Below are 23,816 nucleotides of genomic sequence, written 5' to 3' on the forward strand. Positions count from 1 at the left end.
ATTATAAAAACTGAGCCCTGAAGCATAAACTAGATTGAACCATTTGCAAATCCAAGGACAAGACATTCCTGGAGAGGAAACAGCTTGTGCAAAGGCCCTGAGACAAAGAAGGAACCTGTCCTAACTCAAGGAAGGCTAATGTGGAGGCTAGCAATCAGGAGGGCGAGTAAGGTTAAAGAAGTCAGCAGGAGCCAAAATAATGCACTCTTAGGGGCCAAAGCCAGGAGTTTGCTGTTTTTTCCTTCAAGAAGGAAACCATTAAAAAGATTTCTCGGTAGGAAATGATGCTATTTGACTTGTAGTTTAAATTTGGCTGCTTTGTGGAAAATGGATGTGAGTACGGAGAAAGGGACAGTGGAAGAAATCGGGAGGCCAATTTGTTGGGTGTAATACAAGTCAGAGTTGATACTGGCTTGGACTGAGGCAGTAGAGATAGAATGGGTAGATCTGAGACATATTTTCGGAGATGGAACTGGCAGGGTAATAGACTGGGTATGGAGAAAGCAGAAGGAAAAATGAAGGCTAACTCCCCGTATTTGCCCAAAGTAACCAGATGAACGGTAAAGGAATAGATATGGACAGGAAATGGACAATCAGGTTTCTCCCAGATGTTTATTGTAAACAATGCTGTCCCGAGGATCTTTTCCATGCACCTTCATGCACATGCATAAACAATTCTGTAAGACAGCTTCCTAGATATGAGATGACCAAGTTAAAGGGCATGCACATATGAAACCAGTAGACCCTACAAAATACCTTCTAAAATGTCTGTACCAAATTACACTACCCCTAACGGTGTATTAATGTACTATTAGTGACAACCATGTTGTTGTGTTAGTCACTCAGTTGTGTCTGACTCTTTGCAACCCCATGAACTGTAGCCCACCAGGCTCCTCTGTCCATGGAATTCTCCAGGCAAGAATATGGAAGTGGGTAGCCATTCCTTTTTCTAGGGGATCTTCCTGACCCAGGGATCAAACCTGGGTCTCCTGTGTTGCAGGCAGATTCTTTACCATTTGAACCATCAGGGGAGCCCAATGACAACCACAGACGCTGTCAATCTTTAAAATTTTGCCCTGATGATTAGTATACAAGTGTATCATTGAAATATTCATTTCTTTGATTTCTAATGAGATTAAAATTTTTTTCTTTAACTTTAATGTATAACTAACACATAAATACATTCTCCTTGTAAGAAACGTCAACATAATATATAAACCTAAATTCCCTTTGACTTTCCTGTTGTTCCTATTATGATTCCTTCCCTGCATTTCACAGGTATTCATTATTAGACTTATTTGTATTCTTCCAGAAAATTTTCTCTGTTCTTTAAAATCTATATGAGCATCTTTTAGAAGCTGTATTTCTATCAATCCTTTTAGCATGAACAAAAGTATCTAAACAAAAATTTTTACTTAAGGCCTCTCTAAGTGACATTTAAGCTGAGACCTTCTCCAGGTTAGTTAACTCCTCTGAGTCCTGGTTTCATCACCTGTACAACAGACATAAAATAACTGCCACATTTAATGAGATAATTCATGTAAAAGTATGTGTCATATACCCAACAAATGTTGAATTCTTTCCTTAAGCTATACGAGTTAAGTGTAGGCATTTGGTGGAGCAGAAACCAAGCCATCTATAAGGATGAGACGGGAGACTCCACCCAGAAAAAACATTCTTAACACTGTCCTGAAAAAAAAATTTTTTTTTCATAATAAATGAAGCCCTCCAAAGATCTGAATTTTTCTTCACAAAATTTTGGTATGAAATATTCTGAGCAGTCAATAAAAGCAAAGGTCTTTTTTGTTTTTCTTGGCAAGGTAGAAAGCAAAAGGATTTACGCATAGAAGTAACTGCTAGAAACTGTATGTCAAAAATCCCCTTTAAGGCATGCCCAGGGAAGCCACAACCGCCTGGATTTCCCCAGTGACCTTAGGCCTGAGGGAGAGAGCTGCAGTTTGGGCAGGTAATACCTACAAACACAGGGAGATGACCTAACCCTAGGGCCTCACTGCAAGGATGCCCCTGGTTCCCCTGGCTTGTCAAAGTACATCCTGCCATCCCTACCTGGATGTTCCTGGAGGTTGAGGGTCTGGCTCAAAGGGGCAGACCTCACCACAAAGTATCCTTAGTCCAAGTTAAGATGTCCAGGGACCAGAATATCTCCCTCTGAATGGCAGTCAACCACGTTTCAACATGCTCTCTTTTTGGATCCACCAACAAAGGCATCCTTTTATCTGAACTGATAAACGACTCCCTTCCTCTTATAAAAATATTGAGTACTGTGTGTATGAAGGAGCTCCTACAGTGGCTTCTCCTCGTCTCCCTTCCTATTCCTCTAGGCTCAAAGCCAGGGGTTCCCTAGCAGACCCAAGAACGGGTTTAAAACCCTAAAGGGCTGTGTGCATGCCTAGAATTAGGAGTCACAAATTTAAGTGGATTTTCAAAAGGGTCCTTTACTCAAAAGATCCAGAAACACTGTTTAGAGAGCTCTTAAACATATTCCCAACCTAAAAGAATACTTCCCCTGGCTTGAGGAGCTAATGGGATTAGTAAAGGTCAACAGTGAAATGTGTACCCCAAATTGCTCCTTGACAAGTTGTAGGATAGAACTCACAGTACAGAAGGAACCAGGGAATCCGCCCTTAAACCTATAGACAGAGGTAATAAAAAGATGGAGGTCCAGCTCTTCCTTGAAGGTGTACCAGGAAATGGGAAAACCATGAGAAAAACCAAAAACTGTTGCTCTGCCTTTACTTTTACTGCCCTTAAAGCTTCATCCCCAACTGGAACACAAAACAACGAGGTACAGATCAACAGAAGATAATTCTCAGCAGAAATGCTATTAGCATTTTGGGTAGGATCATTCTTTATTGTGTGGGACTGACCCAAACACTGTGGGATGTTTAATATTCCTAGTCGTTGGGCACTAAATGTCAAAAGCCACCCCCATCTCCCCTAGTCAGTGTGATACCAAAACATCCTCACTTACCAAAAACTCCCCCTGGGGCAATACCTCCCCCATCTGAAAACCACGTTAAGAGGTGGTATACAGTGGGTAATGTATATGCCACAAACATTTAACTGTAGAACCTTTACAGATTATACAGTATTTTCACTATGTTGTCTACTTTAAACATCTTCAAAACCTCGTAAAGTAGGTATAATCATTTCATAAAGATGAGACTTGAATCAGAAAAGTTATAGACTTTGCCAATGGTCATCAGTTGCGGGGAGAAAAAAGGCTATCAAGCTGGATCAGAATCCAAGTTTCCTGATTCCAAAACTGGTGCTTTTTCTTTCAAAATAATATGTTTTTTAAGGCTTCATGGGAAATACTGGGAGGATCTAGGGACTGGCTTCCCAGCTCCCTGCAAGGAAGCTGGCAAAAACTGAGAGGAAACTAACTCTGCTCTAAACTGTAGATAGTTCGTAAAACTAGATAACCATCTCTGAAAGTACCCAAACACCAGGCTCAGGCCCTGCTCTTCCTTATAGAGGGGCTGAGCAATCAGAGGAGGGCTATGCCACTCTAGTCTAGATTTGAGTGGAAATGAGCGAGCACGGGAGGAGGAAAGTGCATCACTTCCTCCTTCGTGTTTTCAGGGCTGACCATCAGCCCAGCCAGCCCTGGGAATAATCTAGGAGAAGGGGAGAAGGTGGTATAAGGAGGGAACAAGGAAAGACATGAGGACAAGAACTGAACCTTCATGGGAATTCAACAGCCTAAATCCTTCCTCTACTTGCAAAACCAGTCACATAAATAATTCTGCTCTCCCCCTGTGGTTCTGAATATTACTTAGAACACCCTTCACGTACCTCAAAGTACTTTATAAACTGAGAAGAATATGCATATTAGTGAAGGGAGTGGGGAAAACTGTTTCCCCAAAACCTACCCAGGTCCTCCTCTACCTAACACACAAACTCCCAACCCACAATTTTGTTGTGAAGTGATAAAGACAGAAAGCATAAGAGACTCTGGGAAGAGGATTCAGAAAGATGAAAACAGAAGAAGTACAGAGGAGGGTGGGAGGCGAAGACAACCAGAGTATCTCAAAGACAAGAGGCAGCCTGATACCTTTACATCTTTCCTGGGGGACGCATTCTCCCATGCAAGGAAAACAAGATATAAAAATGTGGCTCTGCTGAGGGAGGCAAAGACAGACTGGAGACGGGAACTCGGGAATTCTAGCTGCCTAGTTCATCTCTATTCCAGAACCTTCTTCTTCTTCGTGGATGACAACCTTAATACCCTACATTTCCATACGGTGCTATTCAGAGAGGGGACTCTCAAGTATGTGGCAAGAAGCAGGGGGTGGGGGCTGTGTGGAGACAGCACCCTCTCTTATCTTCAAAGTAAAAGGTCCTTCCTCTTCTCTGAAGAGCATTTCCGAACTGGAATGAACCCCCAGCCTTTTCCTGGCACTGCTTCAACTCAGCTCCGACTTGGGAGAAACATTTCCCCGGAACGGAGGTGAGCAGCCTGGCTGACCAGATCACACGCTGGCTTCAGGCGGCCAGGGCTACTGTCCCCTGGGCCTTCTGCACTCGGCTCTGGGGCAGATTCTTTGGTTTCGACCACAGAACTGGGGCCCTGGCTCCGTCCAGCCTTCCCAGGCAACCCCAGGGGCAGGGGAGGATCTGTGGTCTCATTTCCTCTCCACCTTGGCTTCTTTTTTCACTTCACTGAAGATTAGCTATTTCCACCACAGCCAGTTCCTGCTCTCACCAGTGCAGCGGTTGTTTCCCCACAGACGCAGCCATGAAGCGCTGGTGCGGCTGCCACCTGGACCGCCCCCGCTGCAGCCACAGGTCCCAGAGGTCCTGAGCTAAAGGGCTTTCTCATCCCAGAAAAAAAAGCAGGGAGAAGAAATTAAGGGGCAAGAAGCAATTCTAAGAACTCCCCAGCGGATATACTAGTACCCATTTTATCGTTATTTTAATCTTACATTATAGTTATATATGCTCTTTCATACATGCAAAATATTTTATAATGAAAAAGTGTAGAAAGTGTATACATTTTTTTACACAGAAATATGTATATATAATAAAATCCCCAACAGAGAACTAAGAACACATATAAAAGATGGCCAAAACACTTATGAGGAAATGTTCAAAGAAATGCAAATTAGAACAAGCTACTACTAATACTACAAGATACTACAAGGTACTGGCTAATTAAATTGGCAAAAGTATTTAAAGTTAAACCATTCAGTAATGATTAGCTTATTGAGAAAGGAGACACATGGTCAGTGGAAAAGCCAACTGGTACAACCTTTTCAGAAAGCATATTTCTCAAAGGCCTTTGATCCAATAATTTTTCTTCCAGCAATTTATCCCAAGGAAATAGAGATGCACACAAATATTTATGCACAGAAAATTCATCACAGTGTTAATTATAGTAACAAAAAGGGGAGAGAGAGGAAATATAAGGCATTAATAAAATACTATATTATGGAATACTCTGCAGATGTGAAATCACGATACTGAAGAATAAACAAATGAAAAAATGCTTAAAATAGTCAAATTAAAAATCAACTTACAAAACAATATGCACAGTATGACTAATTGTTAAAATATAAGTACATCAAAATGTTAAAAGTAAATGGAGAGATTATAGGTGATTTTAATTCTCTTATTTATATTTTTTTATGTATTTTATACTTTACAAACTTTTTACTTCTAAATTTGCTTAAAAAGTGTTTTATTTTCATAATCTGGAGAAAACAAGCTATTCTCAACCCTCCTCCCTCCCTTTAAAGACACTCACATGCATTAATCTCTTTTTTAAAAAAATCATTTGGAAATACATATCTAGGACCTGAAAAACATTATTTCCTACAATCTGGCAAGATCAATTTTGGGTTTCTATCCCAAAGAAAGCTCTGTCTATTGAAAATGTACACCAAGATATTCATCACAACACTGTTTATGCCGGCAAACAGAAGCAAACAAATGTCCAACAATAGGAGGAGAGTTAACAATAGTACATTCACTTGATGGACCATTGTGCAAGCATTTAAAAATGTTAACAGTGACTAGCCTGGGAAAACTACTGAAATAACAAAAGCAAAAAAAAAAAAAAAGCCATATTGGATAAATATGTATGTATACACACACACACTATCACAACATTGTATTGATACAAAACTCTACACAGAGAAACACATATGAAAAGTTTTAGAACACATGTCTCCATTTGCTAAAGGAATGGAGAAAATATGGACTTTTTCCTTCAATCTAAATTATAAATTGCCCAAACTTTTTAGAGAATGAGTATTACTTTAAGAAAAAAAAGAAAAAAAGGTTGAATCTCCTTACGAGCAATGAAACATCCTCAAATCACAAGGAGTCCACTGCATCAGTTCCATCCCTCTCCCACCCAGCCCTACACCTCCCCAGTCTAAAGCAGGGTCACATGGAAAAGTCTAGGAATTAGGCTCCTCTCTGTGGCCTAGGGTCTTCTCAATGGGGTCTCTTAACAAGGGGGTTCCTCTGGCCAGAGCTGCTGTCAAGAGCTTTTTCCCTCCCCCAAGTTCTATCCCAGCCTGAACTAATTCACCACAATCCCCAAGGCTGGGAAAAACATTTCCACCATGGCGATTTGGAACTTGATATTTAGTCCAAGTTTTTCCCAGCCCCTTTCTATGTCAAAGGAGGCCTCTCAAAGTCTCTTGACAACTAGCACCCAGGCCAGTTTAGCTCCCACATCAATGCTACACTTATAGCAAAACCCCAAGTCATCAGTCATCACCAGGGAAATGTGAAAGGAGGGGCCATGGTAGGGACAGGCTGTCACAAGGCCCCTCCCTCGTGCCCTGAGAGCCTCCTCTTGCGGAATACCCAGGGCTTTTTCTGGCATCAGAACCTTTAGACTTCATCTCAAATCTGTAATGAGCTAGCAAATACAAAAATCAGGGTGCAAACAAGAAAAGCTATCCTTTCAAGACCATTAAAGCTCGCTGTCTCCCCTCTCTACGCCAGCACTGGCCAGCATACTAGCTTCTGAGCAACTAAGATTGGGTAGTAATCCAGCCAGGACCAAAACACAGAAGGGGGCTTTACCAGACCAGAGATCGGCTCTCATCCTGGTGTTAATAAAGAGGAGCTCCAATAACTGCCCATCCTAAACTCTCAGTCCTCAACAGAATAGGCGCTGCTGTCAAGACATGGGGTAAGGGAGGATCCCAAGGAAATAGTGTAACATACATAGCAGCTTCACAGCCTTTTTAATATGAGGGCACATCTAGAAAATAATACTGTTTGTACTGTACACAGAGTAAATGGTGGAAGCTGATCCAGCCAGAGGGGATCCATCCGGGATGTCAGCTGCCCCCAGAGCAAAGAAGGGCAGCATCTCAGCACACCAGGAGGAAAGCCCCAGGTGAGGACACTGGACTGGGGCAGCACTCTTGGGAACAATGTCCTGCACAAATCACCTCATGGCTTCAGACCTCAGTTCTCCAACCTCAGCTGACAGATTGTGGGTCAGATCACGTGTCTGCACCAAAAAGCAGGGAGCCTGTGGTCTTGACTCAGCAGTGATACAACTTCCCCAGCCAGGGTGTTTTTCAGGGGGGGTTTCCATAGATATATTGGGACTGGGGAAGCCCTCCATGTGACAGCAGCAGCATATCCTGGGACTGGCTGTACATAATGGGGTAACTGGTTTCATCAGATTTCTGAACTGAAAATACTTTTCTGGGAATACAAGTGCTCTCAGATCTGAGTCACAGCTGAGAGTTACACATTTAAAAACTACTATTTACTGAGCATATAGTAGATGCCAGACTATGCTAACTAAGGACTTCTAGTTTTGTTAAATTCACACAATAACCTCATGTGGGAAATACTATTACTATCTTCATTTATAAGAGGAACCTGGGACTTACAGAGATTAAGTAACCTGCTGGAGGTCAAATACTTTTCTAACTGGAGACTGTGAGGAGCCATATACGAGCCCATTTTGACTTGAAAATGCATATGCTTAACCAGGACACCAGCGCATCACCTCAGCAAAACCAACAAATAACTTTTTCATAAACCACGTCAATCACAGTGAGGCTGACAATCTGGGAAAGAAAATGGTGAAAAAGGAGCAACCTGTCACACAACCAAAAAAAGAAACAAATCTATATTGAGTACCAGGTGCTAAGCACTTTATATATATACCTCACTTAATTCTCAAAATCCCACCAGGATGGGAATCATTTGCCCCATTGTACAGATGAAAAAAAATCTAGGCTCAGAGAGGTTAAGACAATTGCTAAGTCAGAGCCCCTGCCTTTTCTACTTTACTAAGCTTATCCTCGCTGTTAGGATATACACCTGAGCCTGTTCCAGGGTCAAACAGCTAATAGCCAATGGAGTTCCCAAAGGATAGTGGAAAGGGCATGTTTTAGGAACAGAGGGAAAAGGGATCTTTAAGAGCCCCTGAGAAGAACTGAAATCTCCAAGAAAGCATGATTTCCGTGTGTTGGAAAAATGAGGTAAAATTCTCTCCTTTCCTAAGACAACTAGCCCCGGGCCTGCCCTGTCCCAGCTTCCCATCAGCAGCAGAAAGATCAAAACAAAAGCAACAAGGAAGCAAATCAAAACTTTATACAGAAAAGAAGGCTTGCGAGTGGGTGGTCAGGTCTCCGGCTTGACCTGGGCTTGCTGGCTAGTAATCAGGATATCTTGTACATTTTGTGAATATTAAGCCATTAACCTGCCAACTAAACAAACGTGTCAACCAAACCCCCAAGAGGACATGACCAACTCTGGTTTTGAGCTCTCACAACAACCAGCCTGGTAGCCCCTACCTAAGGCAGCCCCCCATCAGTCCACCTTTGAACAGCCCTTTCTCTCCAGTTCTGTAGCTACCTCATGCCATCGGGGGTTTTCACACCCTTACTGGAGTGCAGATTCCCTCCTACTCTTTTCCGCAACAGTTGAGCTCTTGTTCTCAAGGGCACCAAATCCCAGGCTCTCCTCCTCAGCCTCTGAGATGGCCACAGCACATTAGTAATCACTGACTCACCCCATCCCCCTGAAGAGGCTAGAGGAAATGCAGAGGGCCACAGGATGTGTGGCTCAGATCCCTCAGGCCCTTCACAGAGCTGATGGGCAAGAGAGGTGCCAGCTTCCCTTTGGAACTCCGTGGACCCACTCTGATCCCGCTACGGTGCCAATGGGCTGATGTCAGGCTCTGCACCATTGGAGAGGCCAGGATCTCTAGACAGCTTCACTGATGCCAACAGATCTAATCTGCCTATTCCAAAGCAGATGAAATCCAATAAGGCTGCTAAGTCCACAACTTATCCCTCCTCACAGGCAAAGGCAAAGTCAGCCTTTCTGGCCATAGTAACAATAAAGGCAGCATTGGCACTGCCTCTAACAGAGTTCTTGGAGCAACTGGGAACTATTTCCCCAAGTTTCTCTAAGATTTACCTCTGTTAGCAAATGTTCCATCACCTAGTTCACTTTCTCCAAAATTTCATTTTTAGCTCCAACATATTCTCTGTCTCCATCTCAGTGATATCAATCAGATCCCCTGGTTCCAGACAGCCACTAACATCAATGTCCAATCTCCACATCAAAGGAGGGTCCCAAAGTCAGCCCTAAAACCTCACTCATACAGATCACTTAGGAACCTACAGAAAGACTAAAAAGAAGCACAGGCACAAAACAAAAACCAACCACTAGGGCTTAACATAAAAAGGGGGGTTGTGGGGGAGGCAGGATGGTTTGTGTATTGTTTCAATTGGAAAAATACACTAGTGAAATGGTTTATCCACATGTTCAGCCCTTTTAGGCAAACCCACTGTAACTTTGCAGGATGCCTGCAGGCCGTTCTGAAAATAAGTAGAATGGCATCACTCTTTATTCCACCCCCTTCACGAGCTGCCAGCCCCCCTCCATTCCCCCACCTCTCCCCTAAACATCTGGTCTGGGCTGGGAGTAGGACCCACTCCCTGGAAAGCCTCCATGTTAACACGAGAGGCGGTCTCCCCAGTCAGAGAACCCGGACTGAGGCTGAGGAATGGGCCGGCCCAGAGCTTCTTAATTCCCCCTCTCCCGCCAAAGATTTAGAAATGAGAATCCCAGGGATCTGGGGAGACTGTCAAGGAAGTGGGGAGAAGTGCGAAGGGCGGCAGAAGGGGGAGAGAAGAGGAAGAACTCTGGATACTGGGGCGGTCCCAGGTTAGGGACCCCTCCTCCTAAGTGTCCAGAGGTAGAGGCTTCGCTTGGGAGGTCCCCGACGGGGCTGCTCAGCGCCTGGAAAGGCGCTGGGGGTCGAGGGCCATCGGGGGTCCTGACTGAAGGGGTGGGCCGGGCCGAGGAATCCGGGCAAAGTCCCCCCCGGGGCGCTGAGATCGGGGCGTGGGGGGGTGGGGAGCGGTAGGAGGGGGAAGGGACAGGATCGGCTCTCACCAGCACTAAGGCGAACCTCTCTTCCAGCTCACAGGGCTCCGGCATCGGCATCTTGCCAGGCGGCGGCAGGAGCGAGACAGAGGAGGGCTCGCCCGGGCCCCCCTCGGCGCTCTCCAGGTTGCCCATCGCGGCGGGGCCCCCTTGGGGGCCTCAGCCCCCCCACCTCCACGCCCGGGGCTCCTGGGCACGGCCGCTCGGACCCAGCTCTACCCTTAGTGCCAGCTACCCCGGTCCCTACTCCTCCGCCGGGTCGGGGGCTCCTCGGGGTCCGACAGGAGGCGGTGCAGCGGAGAGCTGCACCGCAGCGACAGGCACCGCGGCCACGGCTCTCGCTCACACCCGCCGCCTCGCCGATCTCAGCGCGCCGCCCCGGCGCTGCCCCTCCCCGCCCCCCGCGCTCTTTCCCTCCCCCCAACACTTCGCTTCCTCCCACCCACTCCGGGCCGGGACTCTTGCTTCCCCCCCGAGCGCCGACTGCAGCCGCGCGCCGCGCGCCCCATTCATGCAGACCCCGCCTCTCGCCCACGGGCCTCCCTGGCGCCCCTCCCCACCCCGCCCCTGCCTGCGCCCGATTGACTGCAGCAATTGCCAATCACAGCGCCTCCTGCCCACTCTTCCCCCGACTCCCTCCCGGCGGCTTCGCGCCTGGCACTTGGCGCGCCCTGGCGGCCCTGGTGCGTATCTAATCACCGCAGTTGCTGAGGCCGTGAGGTGTGTCGGCTTGGGCGCGGGAAGCGGCCGTTTTCCACAACAGTTCATAATATACACAAATAAGTAAGATATTGGGCACATTGTGAAAAAAAATTACTACAAGAGAAGTAGAAACAAGTAGGATGCTCAGAAGTAGGAGAGAGACCACATCTGTTAAAGAGTCAAGATAAGGGAGATCATATTTGGGCCATTCAGGGATAGGGAAATACCGTAACTAACAGACAGGTGAAAAGGCAGTTGAGAGGACCTTACCAACGTTCAGAGGTTGATCTGATTGGATGTGAAAATGGAGAGGCAGGACAATGCTGTTCTGGCCGAGTTCTGCTGGGTGGGTCATCATTTATGTGATGGACATCTGTTGTTTCTGCCAGCCTAGCCTATATCCCTCTTCAAGTGATAGCACCCCATTTGGGAACTTAACGTTCTGCTGTTCTGAGTCTATGTAGAGCGGAATTTCACGCCTGTCCCAGGAGGTCCCCATGACCCAGGCTTTTTCTTGCTCTACCTTTAGGACTGTTTTAGGGATTGACACTTGACCCAGAATATAAAACTCATTTCTAAGGCTTTCACTGGAATCATCAGGAAAGAGGCACTCTCTTCCCAGAGTGGGAAGGCTGCTGGATTGTGAGAATGTAAATCTGGAGCTGCTGGTGGCCATCATGCCATCACCATAAGATCTCAAGCCTGTTTGAGAATGAAGTCAGTGCAGAGGAAAGCAAAACTAAGAAGGAGTTCTAATAACATGCTGAGAACCTGATTCCAGCCATGTCTGAAGTTATCACCTTGACTTTTCATTCATTTATTCAACAAGTATTTACTGAAAAGTTCATTATATGTCAGATACTGTTTGGGGCATTGAAGACATATGTGTAAACCGAAAAAGGCATACAGGGAATTCCCTGATGGTCCACTGCCAGGGGCCAGGGTTCGATCCCTGGTCAGAGAACTGGGATCCTGCAAGCTATGTGGTCTGTCACCCGCCCCCCCCAACCACCCCCCACCCCCGCAAAAAAAGAAAGAAGCATACATCTCGGTCTCCTTGCTCTTCTGGGTAGGAAAAAAGGTGGACAATAAACTAAATAAAATGTACAGGTGTTAGTGATAAGTGTTAACAAAAATAAAATCGAGGGACTACTCTGATGATCCAGTGGTTAAGACTCCACTCTGCCAATGCAGAGGGCGAGGGTTTGATCCCTGGTCAGGGAACAACTAAGATTTCATGTCTCTTGGCACAGCCAAAATTAAAAAAAAAAAAAAAGGAAATGGAATAGAGGTGAGTTCAGTTCAGTTCAGTCGCTCAGTCGTGTCTCACACTCTGCGACCCCATGAATCGCAGCACGCCAGGCCTCCCTGTCCATCACCAACTCTCGGAGTTCACTCAGACTCACGTCCATCAAGTCAGTGATGCCATCCAGCCATCTCATCCTCTGTCGTCCCCTTCTCCTTCTGCCCCCAATCCTTCCCAGCATCAGAGTCTTTTCCAATGAGTCAACTCTTCCCATGAGGTGGCCAAAGTACTGGAGTTTCAGCTTCAGCATCATTCCTTCCAAAGAACACCCAGGGGTGATCTCCTTCAGAACAGACTGGTAGGATCTCCTTGCAGTCCAAGGGACTCTCAAGAGTCTTCTCCAACACCACACTTCAAAAGCATCAATTCTTCAGCACTCAGCTTTCTTCACAGTCCAACTCTCACATCCATACATGACCACTGGAAAAACCATAGCCTTGACTAGACGGACCTTTGTAATTTTAAATAGGATGATCAGAGCAGACCTCACTATTAAGGTGAGGTCTTGGATACAAAGCTGAGGGAAGTGAAGAATTGAGTCATGGGACTATCTGGGGGAAGAATGATCCAGAAGAAATGTCAAGTACATGCTATATTTGATGTGTTAGAGGAATAGGAAGGAGGTCAATGTGACTGGAATGTGAAGAGCAAGGGAAAGAGTAGTAAAAGATGAGATCAGGGCTTCCCTGGTGCCTCAGTGGTAAAGAATCCACCTGCAAATCAGGAGACTCAGGTTCGATCCCTGGTCCGGGAAGATCCCACATTCCATGGAGCAACCAAGCCTGTGCACCACATCTACTAAGCTAGTGCTCTAGATCTAGGGAACTGCAACTACTGGAGCTCGAACACTCTAGAGCCTGTGGTCCGAAACAAGAGTCGCCTCTGCTCACCACAACTAGAGAAAAGCCTATGAAGGAACGAAGACCCAGCACAGCCAAAAATAAATAAATTAATTTAATTATTTTTTTAAAAAGATAAGGTCAAAAAGGTAACCAGAAGCCATATGGTGCAGGATAGTGTAGACTGTTGCAAGGACTTTGGTTTTTCTCTAACTAAGATAGTAGCCATTGGAAGATTTTGAGCAGAAGAGTGACATGATCTGACTTATGGTTTAAAGGATCTTCTGGCTCCTGCACGGAAAATGAAAGGAATAGAGGCATGGGCAGGAAGACTAGTGAGAAGGCTATTACAATAATACAGGTGAGAGATGATGGTGGTTTGGAGCAGTGTTGTAGTTGCACAAGTAGAAATGATCAGATTTTTAATGGGTTTGAAAGAAGAGCTAATAGAATTGTTTGACAGTTTGGTTGTTGAGGGTGATTGAAAATTAGTGCCAAAGCATTTGACCTGAGCAAGTGGGAGGGTGGAGTTTTCATTGACTGAAATGGAGAAAGATTGTGGGAGGAATAGATTTAGTGAGGGACAGCCAGAAAGGGAAAATCAGGGACAATGTTTTTAGCCATGTTGAGCTTGATTTGCTGATTGGACATCCAAGTTGAGGTAGCCACTAGGCATTCTGGTATGTGTGAGACCGGAGATCCAGGCTGGCAATATCAATTTAAAAATCATTGGCATGCTGATGCTATTTAAAGCTAGTAAATTCTGCTTTGTTATAGGTCAGTCTGAGTTAGGTTTCTGTTGTTTACCAAACAGTGAAGTCCCTGTCTTTGCAAACCCCTGAAGCTCTGGAAAACCTTAACCTCCTCCAGTCAGTTGGACAAATCAATTAACTCACATCTTATCCCCTTTCCTCCTCCCCCCATACTCCAAACACACTTTCCCAATTACCATAGCAGACTCTTCTAGGACAGGCGAGTTTTAACACAACTGAAAACTTCTACTAGACAAAAAAAAATTAGAATTCAAGAGAGGAAATAATGCATCAGTCATTTATCATGGAACATCTACCAGAAAGGAGAGACTTGACAAGACAGTACACAGTAGTGTATTCACTCTTGTGCGGTTTCTTGGTCCCAAACTTAAAAAAAAAAAAAAAATTATAGTTGAGGCCCCAGGCTCTAGTGCTCAGGCTCAGTAGTTGTGGCACATAGGCTTATTTGCCCCAAGGCATGTGGAATCTTCCTGAACCAGGGACTGAACCCGTGTCCCCTTATTGGCAGGTGCATTCTTATGTACTGGACCACCAGGGAAGTCCTGATCCCAAACCTTTTGTTTTTGCTTTATTTGACTACCAAATTTACATACTCTAGGGTCTTCTGGAGTCTGCTAGATTACTTCTTTCATCATTGACTCTCTGCTTACCCACCTTCAAAGTTTTCTTACTTTATACAGGATAAAGCCAAAGCTTACTCTAGTATTCAATGAGCAAGTGGGAGGGTGGAGTTTTCATTGACTGAAATGGAGAAAGATTGTGGGAAGAATAGATTTGGTGAGGGACAGCCAGAAAGGGAAGATCAGGGACAATGTTTTTAGCCATGTTGAGCTTGATTTGCTGATTGGACATCCAAGTTGAGGTAGCTACTAGGCTTCTGGTATGTGTGAGACCAGAGATCCACGCTGGCAATATCAGTTTAAAAATCTCTATCATCTCCAAACCCCAAGGCCTCTTCAATCTAGTTTTCCTATCTTGCTGCTGCTGCTAAGTTGCTTCAGTAATGTCTGACTCTGTGCAACCCCATAGATGGCAGCCCACCAGGCTCCCTCATCCCTGGGATTCTCCAGGCAAGAACACTGGAGTGGGTTGCCATTTCCTTCTCCAATGAATGAAAGTGAAAGTGAAGTCGCTCAGTCATGTCCAACTCTTAGTGACCCCATGGACTGCAGCCTACCAGGCTCCTCCGTCCATGGGATTTTCCAGGCAAGAGTACTGGAGTGCGGTGCCATCACCTTTCCTATCTTACATGGCTCTAATATTCGTGAGTCCTTTGCTTCAGCAGCACAGGTCCATCTCCTAACATTAGTTGTGCATTTTTATGTCTTCAGCTTTATTCCTTGTGGTAGACAGAATAATGGCTCCCCAAAGTACCCACATCCTAATCCCCAGAACCTGTGAATATGTTATTTTATGTAGCAAAAGGGACTTTGCAGATGAGATTAAGTTAAAGAGCTTGAGAGGGGAAGATTATCCTGGATTATCTGGGTGGGCTCAATGTAGCCACAAGGGTCCTCAAAGAGGGAGACAGGAGAGTCAGGATGAGAGAAGGAGATGTGACAACTGAAGCAGAGGTCAAGAGGATGCAGGGTCATCAGCCAAAGAATGCAGCAGTCTCTAGAAACTGGAAAAGGTCAGGAAACAGATTTTCCCCTAGAGCTTGTAGAAGGAACACAGTCTTAACACGTCAATTTTAGCCCTGTAGGACCTGTTTTCAGACATCTAATCTCTAGAACTGTAAGATAATGAATCTCTATTGTTTTAAGCCACTAAGTTTGTGGTGATTTGTCAGAACAGCAACAAGAAACAAATTCCTTCCTGCTGTGTCCCTGATCTGGATTTCTATTTTTCTTATCTGCAGCCTATTCTGATCCCCCCAGGTTCAGCATAATCTTTGGTTCTTAGCAAAATGTAAAAGACATTATTGGATGCTTATCATGTGCAAAGCATCTGGCTAAATACCAACAGATAAAGAATGCAAGATAACGAAGATGAGTAAGAGACTCTCGTGCCTCCCCACTTCAAAAGAGCTCATAGTCTGGAGCAAAGGAGGTAAGGTACAGAGGAATAGAAGTATGGACTAAGTTTGAGGGCACCAGCTAGGACCTTTGGTTATATTAGTAGGTGACAGTGAAAGTCGCTCAGTCATATCTGACTCTTTGTGACCCCATGGACTGTGTGTAGCCTGCCAGGCTCCTCTGTCCATGGAATTCTTCAGGCCAGCGTACTGGAGTGGGTGGCCGTTCCCTTCTCCAGGGGATCTTCCCAACCAGGAATTGAACCAGGGTCTCCTGCATTGCAGGCCAGTTCTTTGCCAGCTGAGCTACCAGGGAAGCCCATATTAGTGGGTACCAGCTTTGAAATCCCATCCTGGAGCTCTCCCAGATTTGTGATTCTTATTTTCTCTTACTTTTCATTTGAAACTTAATTCAGTGATGTTACTGAGTCTACTATGTACAAGACACTGGGCTAGGTGCCATGGAGGATACCCAATACATAACTTGTGGTTCCTCAACTGCCATTGTTGTTTAATTTTTTTGTGTATGTCTTGTCTGGACTGTGGGTCTTTTTGGTTTGTTTATGTAAGACATGTATATCCAGTACCTGCTTTGTTTCAAGTACAAAAGAAGATTCAGTGATGAATAGGTATCTTTCTTTCAGGTTCTCAGAATCTAGTAAGGAAGACTCTGAAAATAATGTTTATAAAACAATGAGATAAGTTTTGTAAGAGAAGGGTGTGAAAAATGCTGTCTAAGGCTTCAGGGAGTAGATGTCACTTGATCCAGGGCTGAGGGATAAATAGATGTGCCAATGGAAAAAGTGAGACAGTGTGAATGAGAAGGTGATGGAAGGAGGGGTGATCAGGAAGGGGAAAAGGCAGTTTAAGGAGGAGGAACTGTACAGGTGAAAATGGAGAACTGTAGAACAGCACAGAATGAGCAATAATAAGAATTTCAGTGAGGCTGGAGCATAGGGTATGTGGTGAGAGGACAGGAGACAAACCTAAAAAGTCAGGTGAATCAAGTTTAGAGGAGTCTCATGTTCAGCTGAGTCTTTTCTGCTGTAGAAGATAGTCCTGTGTCCTAGTCAGGTTTTTTGTATTTTATTTTTGTTTTTCTGACAAAGCAAAGAGTCTTTGTTGAGAAGAGGTGACTGTGCAGAGAGCAGCAGGGTAAGCAAATCCAGGAGAACTGCTTTGCCACATGGCTCGCAGTCTCAGCTTTATGGTAATAAGGCTAGTTTCCAGGTTGTCTCTGGCCAATCATTCTAATTCAGGGTCCTTCCTGGTGGCTCACGCATTACTCAGCCGAGATTGATTCCAGCAAGAAGGATTCTGGGAAGTTGGTAGGACATATGGACTGGTGTCTCCTCTCCCTAGTCAATTTTTGAGTATACTCTTTGGAAGGATTCTTTTAGCAGCATTTGAGAATGCAGAGATGATATGGAGGAGATAAGGGCCTGAACAAAATCAGGACCGGGGCAGGGGTCAGGTGAAGAGAAGTAGAATTGGTGGGAAAGATTACATTAGTCTGTTCAGGCTGTTGTTATAAAATCCTGGAGCCTGGATGTCTTAAACAGCAGATATTTATTTTCTAACAGTCCTGGAGCTTAGAAATCCAAGATCAAGGTGCCATCAGGGTTGGTTTCTGGAGAGACTTTTCTTCCTGGCTTGTAGATGTCTGTCTTCTCGCCATGCCCTTACAGGACCTTCCCTCTGTACTCACATGGAGAGAGGGCTTTAGTGGCTTGTCCTCTTTTTTTTTTTTTTAAACTTTATTGCATTTTCTTACAATATTGCTTCTGTTTTATGTTTTGGTTTTTTGGCCTCGAGGTATTTGGGATGTTAGCTCCCTGACCATAGATCAAACCTGCATCCCCTGTATTGGAAAGCGAAGTCCCAAACACTGGGAAGTCCCTTTCTTCCTCTCCTTAATAAGGACACCATCCTGTCAGGTTAACACCCCACCTTTATGACATTTAACCTTCATTGCCCCCTTTAACCTACATTAACCTTCATTAACCCTTCATTAACCCCCTTTAACCTTCATTGCCTTCTTAAAGGCCCAGTTACCCACTACAGTCACATTAGCATCATATGAATTTGGGGAGGACACAATTCAGTTTGTAACAGAGATATATCTGAGACAGAATCAACAAGACATAGTTACCTATTTGATAACAGTGACTAATATTTTTACAGTGTTTGTAATTTACAGAATTTTTTCCCACATCTATTATCTGGTTAGAGCTTCACAACACTGTGGGAAAGGGATATTATTATCCCCATTGCACAGATGAGTAAACAGATTAAAAGAACTTAAATTAAAAAAAAAAAAAAAAAAGTAAATTATTTAATACATCTGAGGCCTTATAGCAAGTAAGTACAGACCCTGGCACTGAACCTGGCCTTCGACTTAGAATTCCATGCCATTCTGATTTTCTTGTGAGAAGTGAGGGAGTAAAGAGGACTGAAAAGTTGAGGCTAGCTTGGCTCCCTTACCCTTATTCTCTGGGGAGCCCAGACTCTCTCTTAAGTCAACTGCTTACTCAAAACACTTTCAAACTCCTGCTACTTCCTCCTACCTAGGAAACTGTATATTATCTCTAGCCCCCTCCTCTAAGGTCTTTAGAAACACACATCTGCTCTCTCCTGTCTTGTGGGAAGTTATGTTGGCGGGGGGTGTGAATATAGAAATTTTAAACTTTTACTTTTACTTTTTTAATTTACACTGGTACCGATAGAAGGATTTTCTCTTTCCTCTTAACTGGCTAATTCTTACTCATGCCTTAAAACCAGGCCTATAGGTCACCTCCTTCATGACCTCTCCAGAATTGATGAGAACATGTCTGTGAGCACATAGTGCCCCAATATATTTCTGTCATCATATCTTGAATCATCAGATTGTGTAAGTTCCTTCAGGGCAGGCTGATATTCCTAGTATCTAGCAATAGCACCCACTTTGTGTCTGTTACATGTTGAATAAATGAATGATTTCATACATTGTGACATTCCTCCCACACCACAGAGCCCTTTTACTCTTTATCATTCTTCTCGGATACAGTCTGACTGCTTGTATCACTGAAGGTTCAATGCAGAAAACAAAAACCCCTCCAAGTAGTACAAGGATATGAAGACATAGGTGCTTACAAAATCACTTGGAATGTCTAGAAGCACCCACTCTGGGCTGAAACTCCAGCAATGGAGCTCCAGAACACGATAAAAGTGCTCTATCAGACGAGCTGCTACCTCTGCCATAGACAGAGAGGGTGGGGCACCTGGACGTCTCCACTGATGATGGGGCTTGAGAACAAGTGGTCGCAACTGTGATCCAGGGATCTGGAAGCTATAATCAGGACATTGCCGCCGCTGCACTCTGATGCAACCACCTCTCAATGTTTGCAAAGCTTGAGACATCACTGGGCTGCTGCAGTAGAAATAGATCACATCTCCAAGGCCTTCCTTGCCAGGAGAAATAGCCAAAGTAGCAGAGGGATGACCTTTGTCTCACTTCTGCCTTTTAAATCTCACCCAAGTACATCTGACTGACTACAAGGTATGTTGAGAAATAGAATCCTTATTTTTTTCAGCCTCTGCAGTATAGGAAAGCACACTGGAAGGAAAAAACATGTTAGGAATGTGGGAATATATGCTGAATGCTAATAAACATATCCACTACTCTGCTTGTATGACAATCCACCCAATGTCTTAATCACCTGTAACTGGGTCTCTTCCTCTCCCCTCCCTCTGCCTTCCCTCCCCAGCCCCCATCCCACTCCCACTCCCCCAACCCACCCAGGGGCCCCTGTTGGTGACGATCTCTGGTCCTGTCTCTCAGTCTTCTCCTTTAGGCTACAGTTTGCCCTTTTCTGTGACGTGGATGAGGCCAAAGTTCTTAGTTATCCTTAGCACAGTCCTTAATAGGACAAATGGATATACTGGACTTCATCAAAATTAAAAACAAATGCTCTTTGAAAGACATTGTTAAGAGAACTAAAAATAAGCCACAAACTAGGAGAAACGATTACAAATCACATATCTGACAAAGGACTTGTATCTAGAACACAGAAATAACTCTCAAAAATCAATAATAAGAAAACAAACAGCCCAATAAAAGAAATTGGGCAAAAGATTTATAGGCTTGTTCAGCAAAGAAGATATATGCATGACAAATAAACACATGAAAAGATATTCAAATCATTAGTCATTAGGGAAATACAAATTAAGACCACAGTGAAAAACCACTATATACACACCTAAAATTTAAAGTGATCTGAGTGTTGGAAAAGCTGTGGAGAACTTGGATCTCTCATATCCTGCTGGTGGGAGTGTAAAATGAATGGTACAACCCTCTGGAAACAATTCGGAAATTTTTTTTTTAAGTTAAACATACTGTGTAAGATGGTATGGGAAACCCAAACAAACTTCTTGGCCAACCCAATACCTACTATATGATTCAACAATTGTACTCCTAGATATTTACCCCAGGGAAGAAGAAACCAATGAGCACAGAAAGATTTGTACACAAATATTCTCGGCACCTTATTTATAATGAGGAAAAAAAAGTCCCCTGGAAACAATCCCAAATTCATCATCAGGTAAATGAATAAATGATTTATGGTAAATCAGATCAAACCAGTCAATGCTAAAGGAAGTCAACCCTGAATATTCACTGGAAGGACTGAGGCTGAAGCTGAAGCTTCAATACTTTGCCCACCTGATGTGAAGAGCTGACTCACTGGAAAAGACCTTGATGCTGGGAAAGATTGAGGGCAGCAGGAGAAAGGGGAGACAGGATGAAATGATTGGATAGTATCACCGACTCAATGGACATGAGTTTGAGCAAACTCTAGGAAATAGTGAAGGAGAGAGGAGCCTGGCATGCTGCAGTCCATGGGGTCACAAAAAGTCGGACATGACTTAGTGACTGAACAGCAAAAAACACAATGGGATACTTCTCAGGAATAAACAGAAATGAACTATGATTTCTGTTTGAACAATAAATAGAAATAAACAATAAACAAAAATGAACTGTGATTCATTCACAGCAATGAATGAATCTCAAATTTATGGTGAGTAAAAAGAGGCAAAAGAAAAAAGAGTATATACTGTATGAGTCCATTTACATAAAATTCTAGAAAATTCAAACCAATCTAATAGTCATAGAAAGCAGGTCAGTGGTTGGCTGGGGATGAGGAGGGGGAAGGCAAGAGAAATCGTCGAATGAAACAAAGGGGCATGAGGAAGTTTGAAGGGATAATGAATCATTCTTTATCTTGACTAGGGTAATGGTTTCATGTAAAAAACTCATGAAATTGTACACTTTAAATATATGTAGCTTATTATATGTCAATTATACCTAAATAAAGTTATTTAAATTTAAAATAAAGCAGAGGCCTTTGAACTGGGAAAAAACTGCTATGCTCCTTGTGTGTGTGTTTTCCAAGATCTTATTTCCCCAATCAAGCATCACACCCAGGGCCCCTGGGCCCAGCAGTGAAAGCTCAGAGTCCTAACCACTGGACCACCAGGGAATTCCCTCACTTCTCTCACTTTGTGAATGTCTGATGTCTGTCTTCCCCTGTAGAGTGAAAACACCATAAAGGCTAAGGCCATGCCTATTTGCATCTCTAATGTTTAACACAGAACCTGGTGCTTGTTAGGGATTTGACAAATACATGTTGAAGAAAGAAAAGAGAGAAGAGTTGAGAAGAGCTCCAAGTTTTAACCCTGAATGAAAGAGAAAGTGTGTCGTTGCTGATAGATAGGGAGGAATCAGGAGGCAAGGCAGAGGTGGAACACCCTAAGAGGGTGAAAGGGAGCCACGTGACACTATGTCCGCAAAGCCAAGGGGAAAAGGCATTTGGATTTTTGGATTCCACAGTTAGACAGCATTGGCTCCCTTAAGAAAGCGATTTCAGACAGATACCGGGTTGTTTTCCCTCCCCAGTCTTCCCTATATACAAAACACCAAACTTCCCTATACAGTAGAACACCTACTTGGCTTCCTCCATCTTCAACAAGCTGCCATTCTAGTCCAAGCCCTCATTCTTCCTCATTTGTTCCGTTCCAGTAGGAGTTTCTTGGATGCCACTCTTGTTCTCTTCTGTCACAAGTTAGAGGGATTTTTTTTTTCAAGTTGTACGCTTTATTTATTTTTAATTTTTGGCCTCACAGCATGTGAGATCTTAGTTCTTTGACGAGGGATTGAACCACACTCCTTGCATTGGAAGCAGGGAGTCTTAACCACTGGACCACCAGGAAAAGTCCCTAGAGTTTTAAAACTAGGGACACAGGTCCTGTGCCTAGCTCTTCCTTGGAATCTCCTTGTCATTCAGTTTATCTCTTCACTGCAATGATTGGCACCCAAATGTGTTCAAGCTATGAAACTCTCAAGCTACATCACATCATCAGCTGGAATCAAGAAAGGAAACTACATAGGATATTAGTGATATATTTCTGCCTAGCAAATAACCCCAAAACGTTGAGGCTTGAAACAACAAAACCAAAAAAAAACAAACAAACTATTATCTTACATTTTCCGAGAGTCAGGTATCTGGGAGAGGCTTGAAAGTGAAAGTGAAGTCGCTCAGTCATGTCCGACTCTTTGTGACCCCATGGACACCAGGCTCCTCCGTGCATGGGATTTTCTAGGCAAGAGTACTGGAGTGGGTTGCCTCTTCCTTCTCCAGGGAACTTCCCGACCAGGGATCGAACCCAGGACTCCCGCATTGTAGACAGACACTTTATCGTCTGAGCCACCAGGGGAGAGGCTTAGCTGGCTGCTATTGTCTCAGGGACTCACATTCAGTTCCAATAAAGCTTTCGGCTGCAGCTCCAGTCATCTGAAGGCTTGATTTCTTTCTTTTTTTTTTTTTTAATATCTATTTATCTGGCTGTGCTGGGTCTTAGTTGAAGCGTGTGGATTCTTTAAGTTGCACCATGTGAGGTCTTTTAGTTGTGGCATGCTGAATCTGTTTTAGCTGTGGCATACAAACTCTTAATTGCAGTGTGTGGGATCCAGTCCCCTGATCAGAGATTGAACCTGGGCCCCCTGCATTGGGAGCACGGAGTCTTAGCCACTGGACCACCAGGGAAGTCCCCAACTTGATGTGCTTTTAAGATGCCTCACTTACATGGCTGTTGGTCAGATGCTTCACTTCCTTACTAGCTGTTGGCAAAAGGCCTCAGTTCCTCCACCACCTGGGCCTTTCCACAGGGCTGATTGAGTGTCCTCCTGATATGGCAGCTGTGAGCAGAGAGAGAGCAGAGAGGAAGCTGCAATGCTTTTTCTGACCTAGTGTTTTTACCTAATCCTCATCACTTCCACTTTATAGACAGTCCCCAACTAACCATGGTTAAACTTACGATTTTTCGTGTTTATGTTGGTTTGAAAGTGACACACATTCCTTAGAAACTGTAGTTAGAATTGTGAATTGTAATCTTTTCCTAGGCTATTGAGATGCAGTGCCATACTCTTCCCTAATGGGGATCATGACAGTAAACAACTGATGCCATTACAACCATTCTGTACCCATACAAGTATTATATTTTTCACTTTCGGTACACATTCAATAAATTACATGAAACATTCAACATTTTATTATAAAATGTTGTGTTAGATGATTTTGCCCAACTGTAGGCTAATAATAAGTGTTCCGAGCACATTTAAGTTAGGCTAGGCTATGGTGTTGTATGGCTTAGATGTATTAAGTACATTTTCAACTTAAAATATTTTTAATTTTTTATGGGTTTATTGGGACAAAGTCCCATAGTAAGTTGAGGAAGAT

General features: G+C 44.0%; 1 protein-coding gene and 1 long non-coding RNA gene across 9 annotated transcripts in view; both read right to left on the reverse strand.

Annotated features, from left to right (window-relative positions):
• The window catches only part of FMNL3 (formin like 3), a 51,501-nt gene extending 40,670 nt beyond the window's left edge, over positions 1-10,831 (reverse strand). For 2 of the 8 annotated variants that reach the window (XM_044941722.1, XM_025284097.2), the window contains exon 1: positions 10,417-10,828. In XM_044941722.1, the coding sequence (XP_044797657.1) occupies positions 10,417-10,542 (126 nt within the window). In that variant the 5' untranslated portion in view covers positions 10,543-10,828. Of the gene's footprint in view, positions 1-10,416 lie in introns of all 8 variants that reach the window. The other 6 variants (XM_006075801.3, XM_025284099.2, XM_025284098.2 and 3 more) reach the window with 5 other exon arrangements.
• A 5,918-nt stretch (positions 10,832-16,749) lies between these two features.
• LOC123333298 lies at positions 16,750-23,438 on the reverse strand. The gene is made up of 3 exons (XR_006550594.1): positions 22,563-23,438; positions 19,177-19,639; positions 16,750-17,742 (listed from the first exon to the last, which is right to left on the reverse strand). It is a non-coding gene; the product is annotated as an uncharacterized LOC123333298 (long non-coding RNA).
• Positions 23,439-23,816: the final 378 nt, after the last annotated feature.

This window comes from Bubalus bubalis, chromosome 4 (assembly GCF_019923935.1).
Source record: "Bubalus bubalis isolate 160015118507 breed Murrah chromosome 4, NDDB_SH_1, whole genome shotgun sequence".
Taxonomy (NCBI): Eukaryota; Metazoa; Chordata; class Mammalia; order Artiodactyla; family Bovidae; genus Bubalus; species Bubalus bubalis.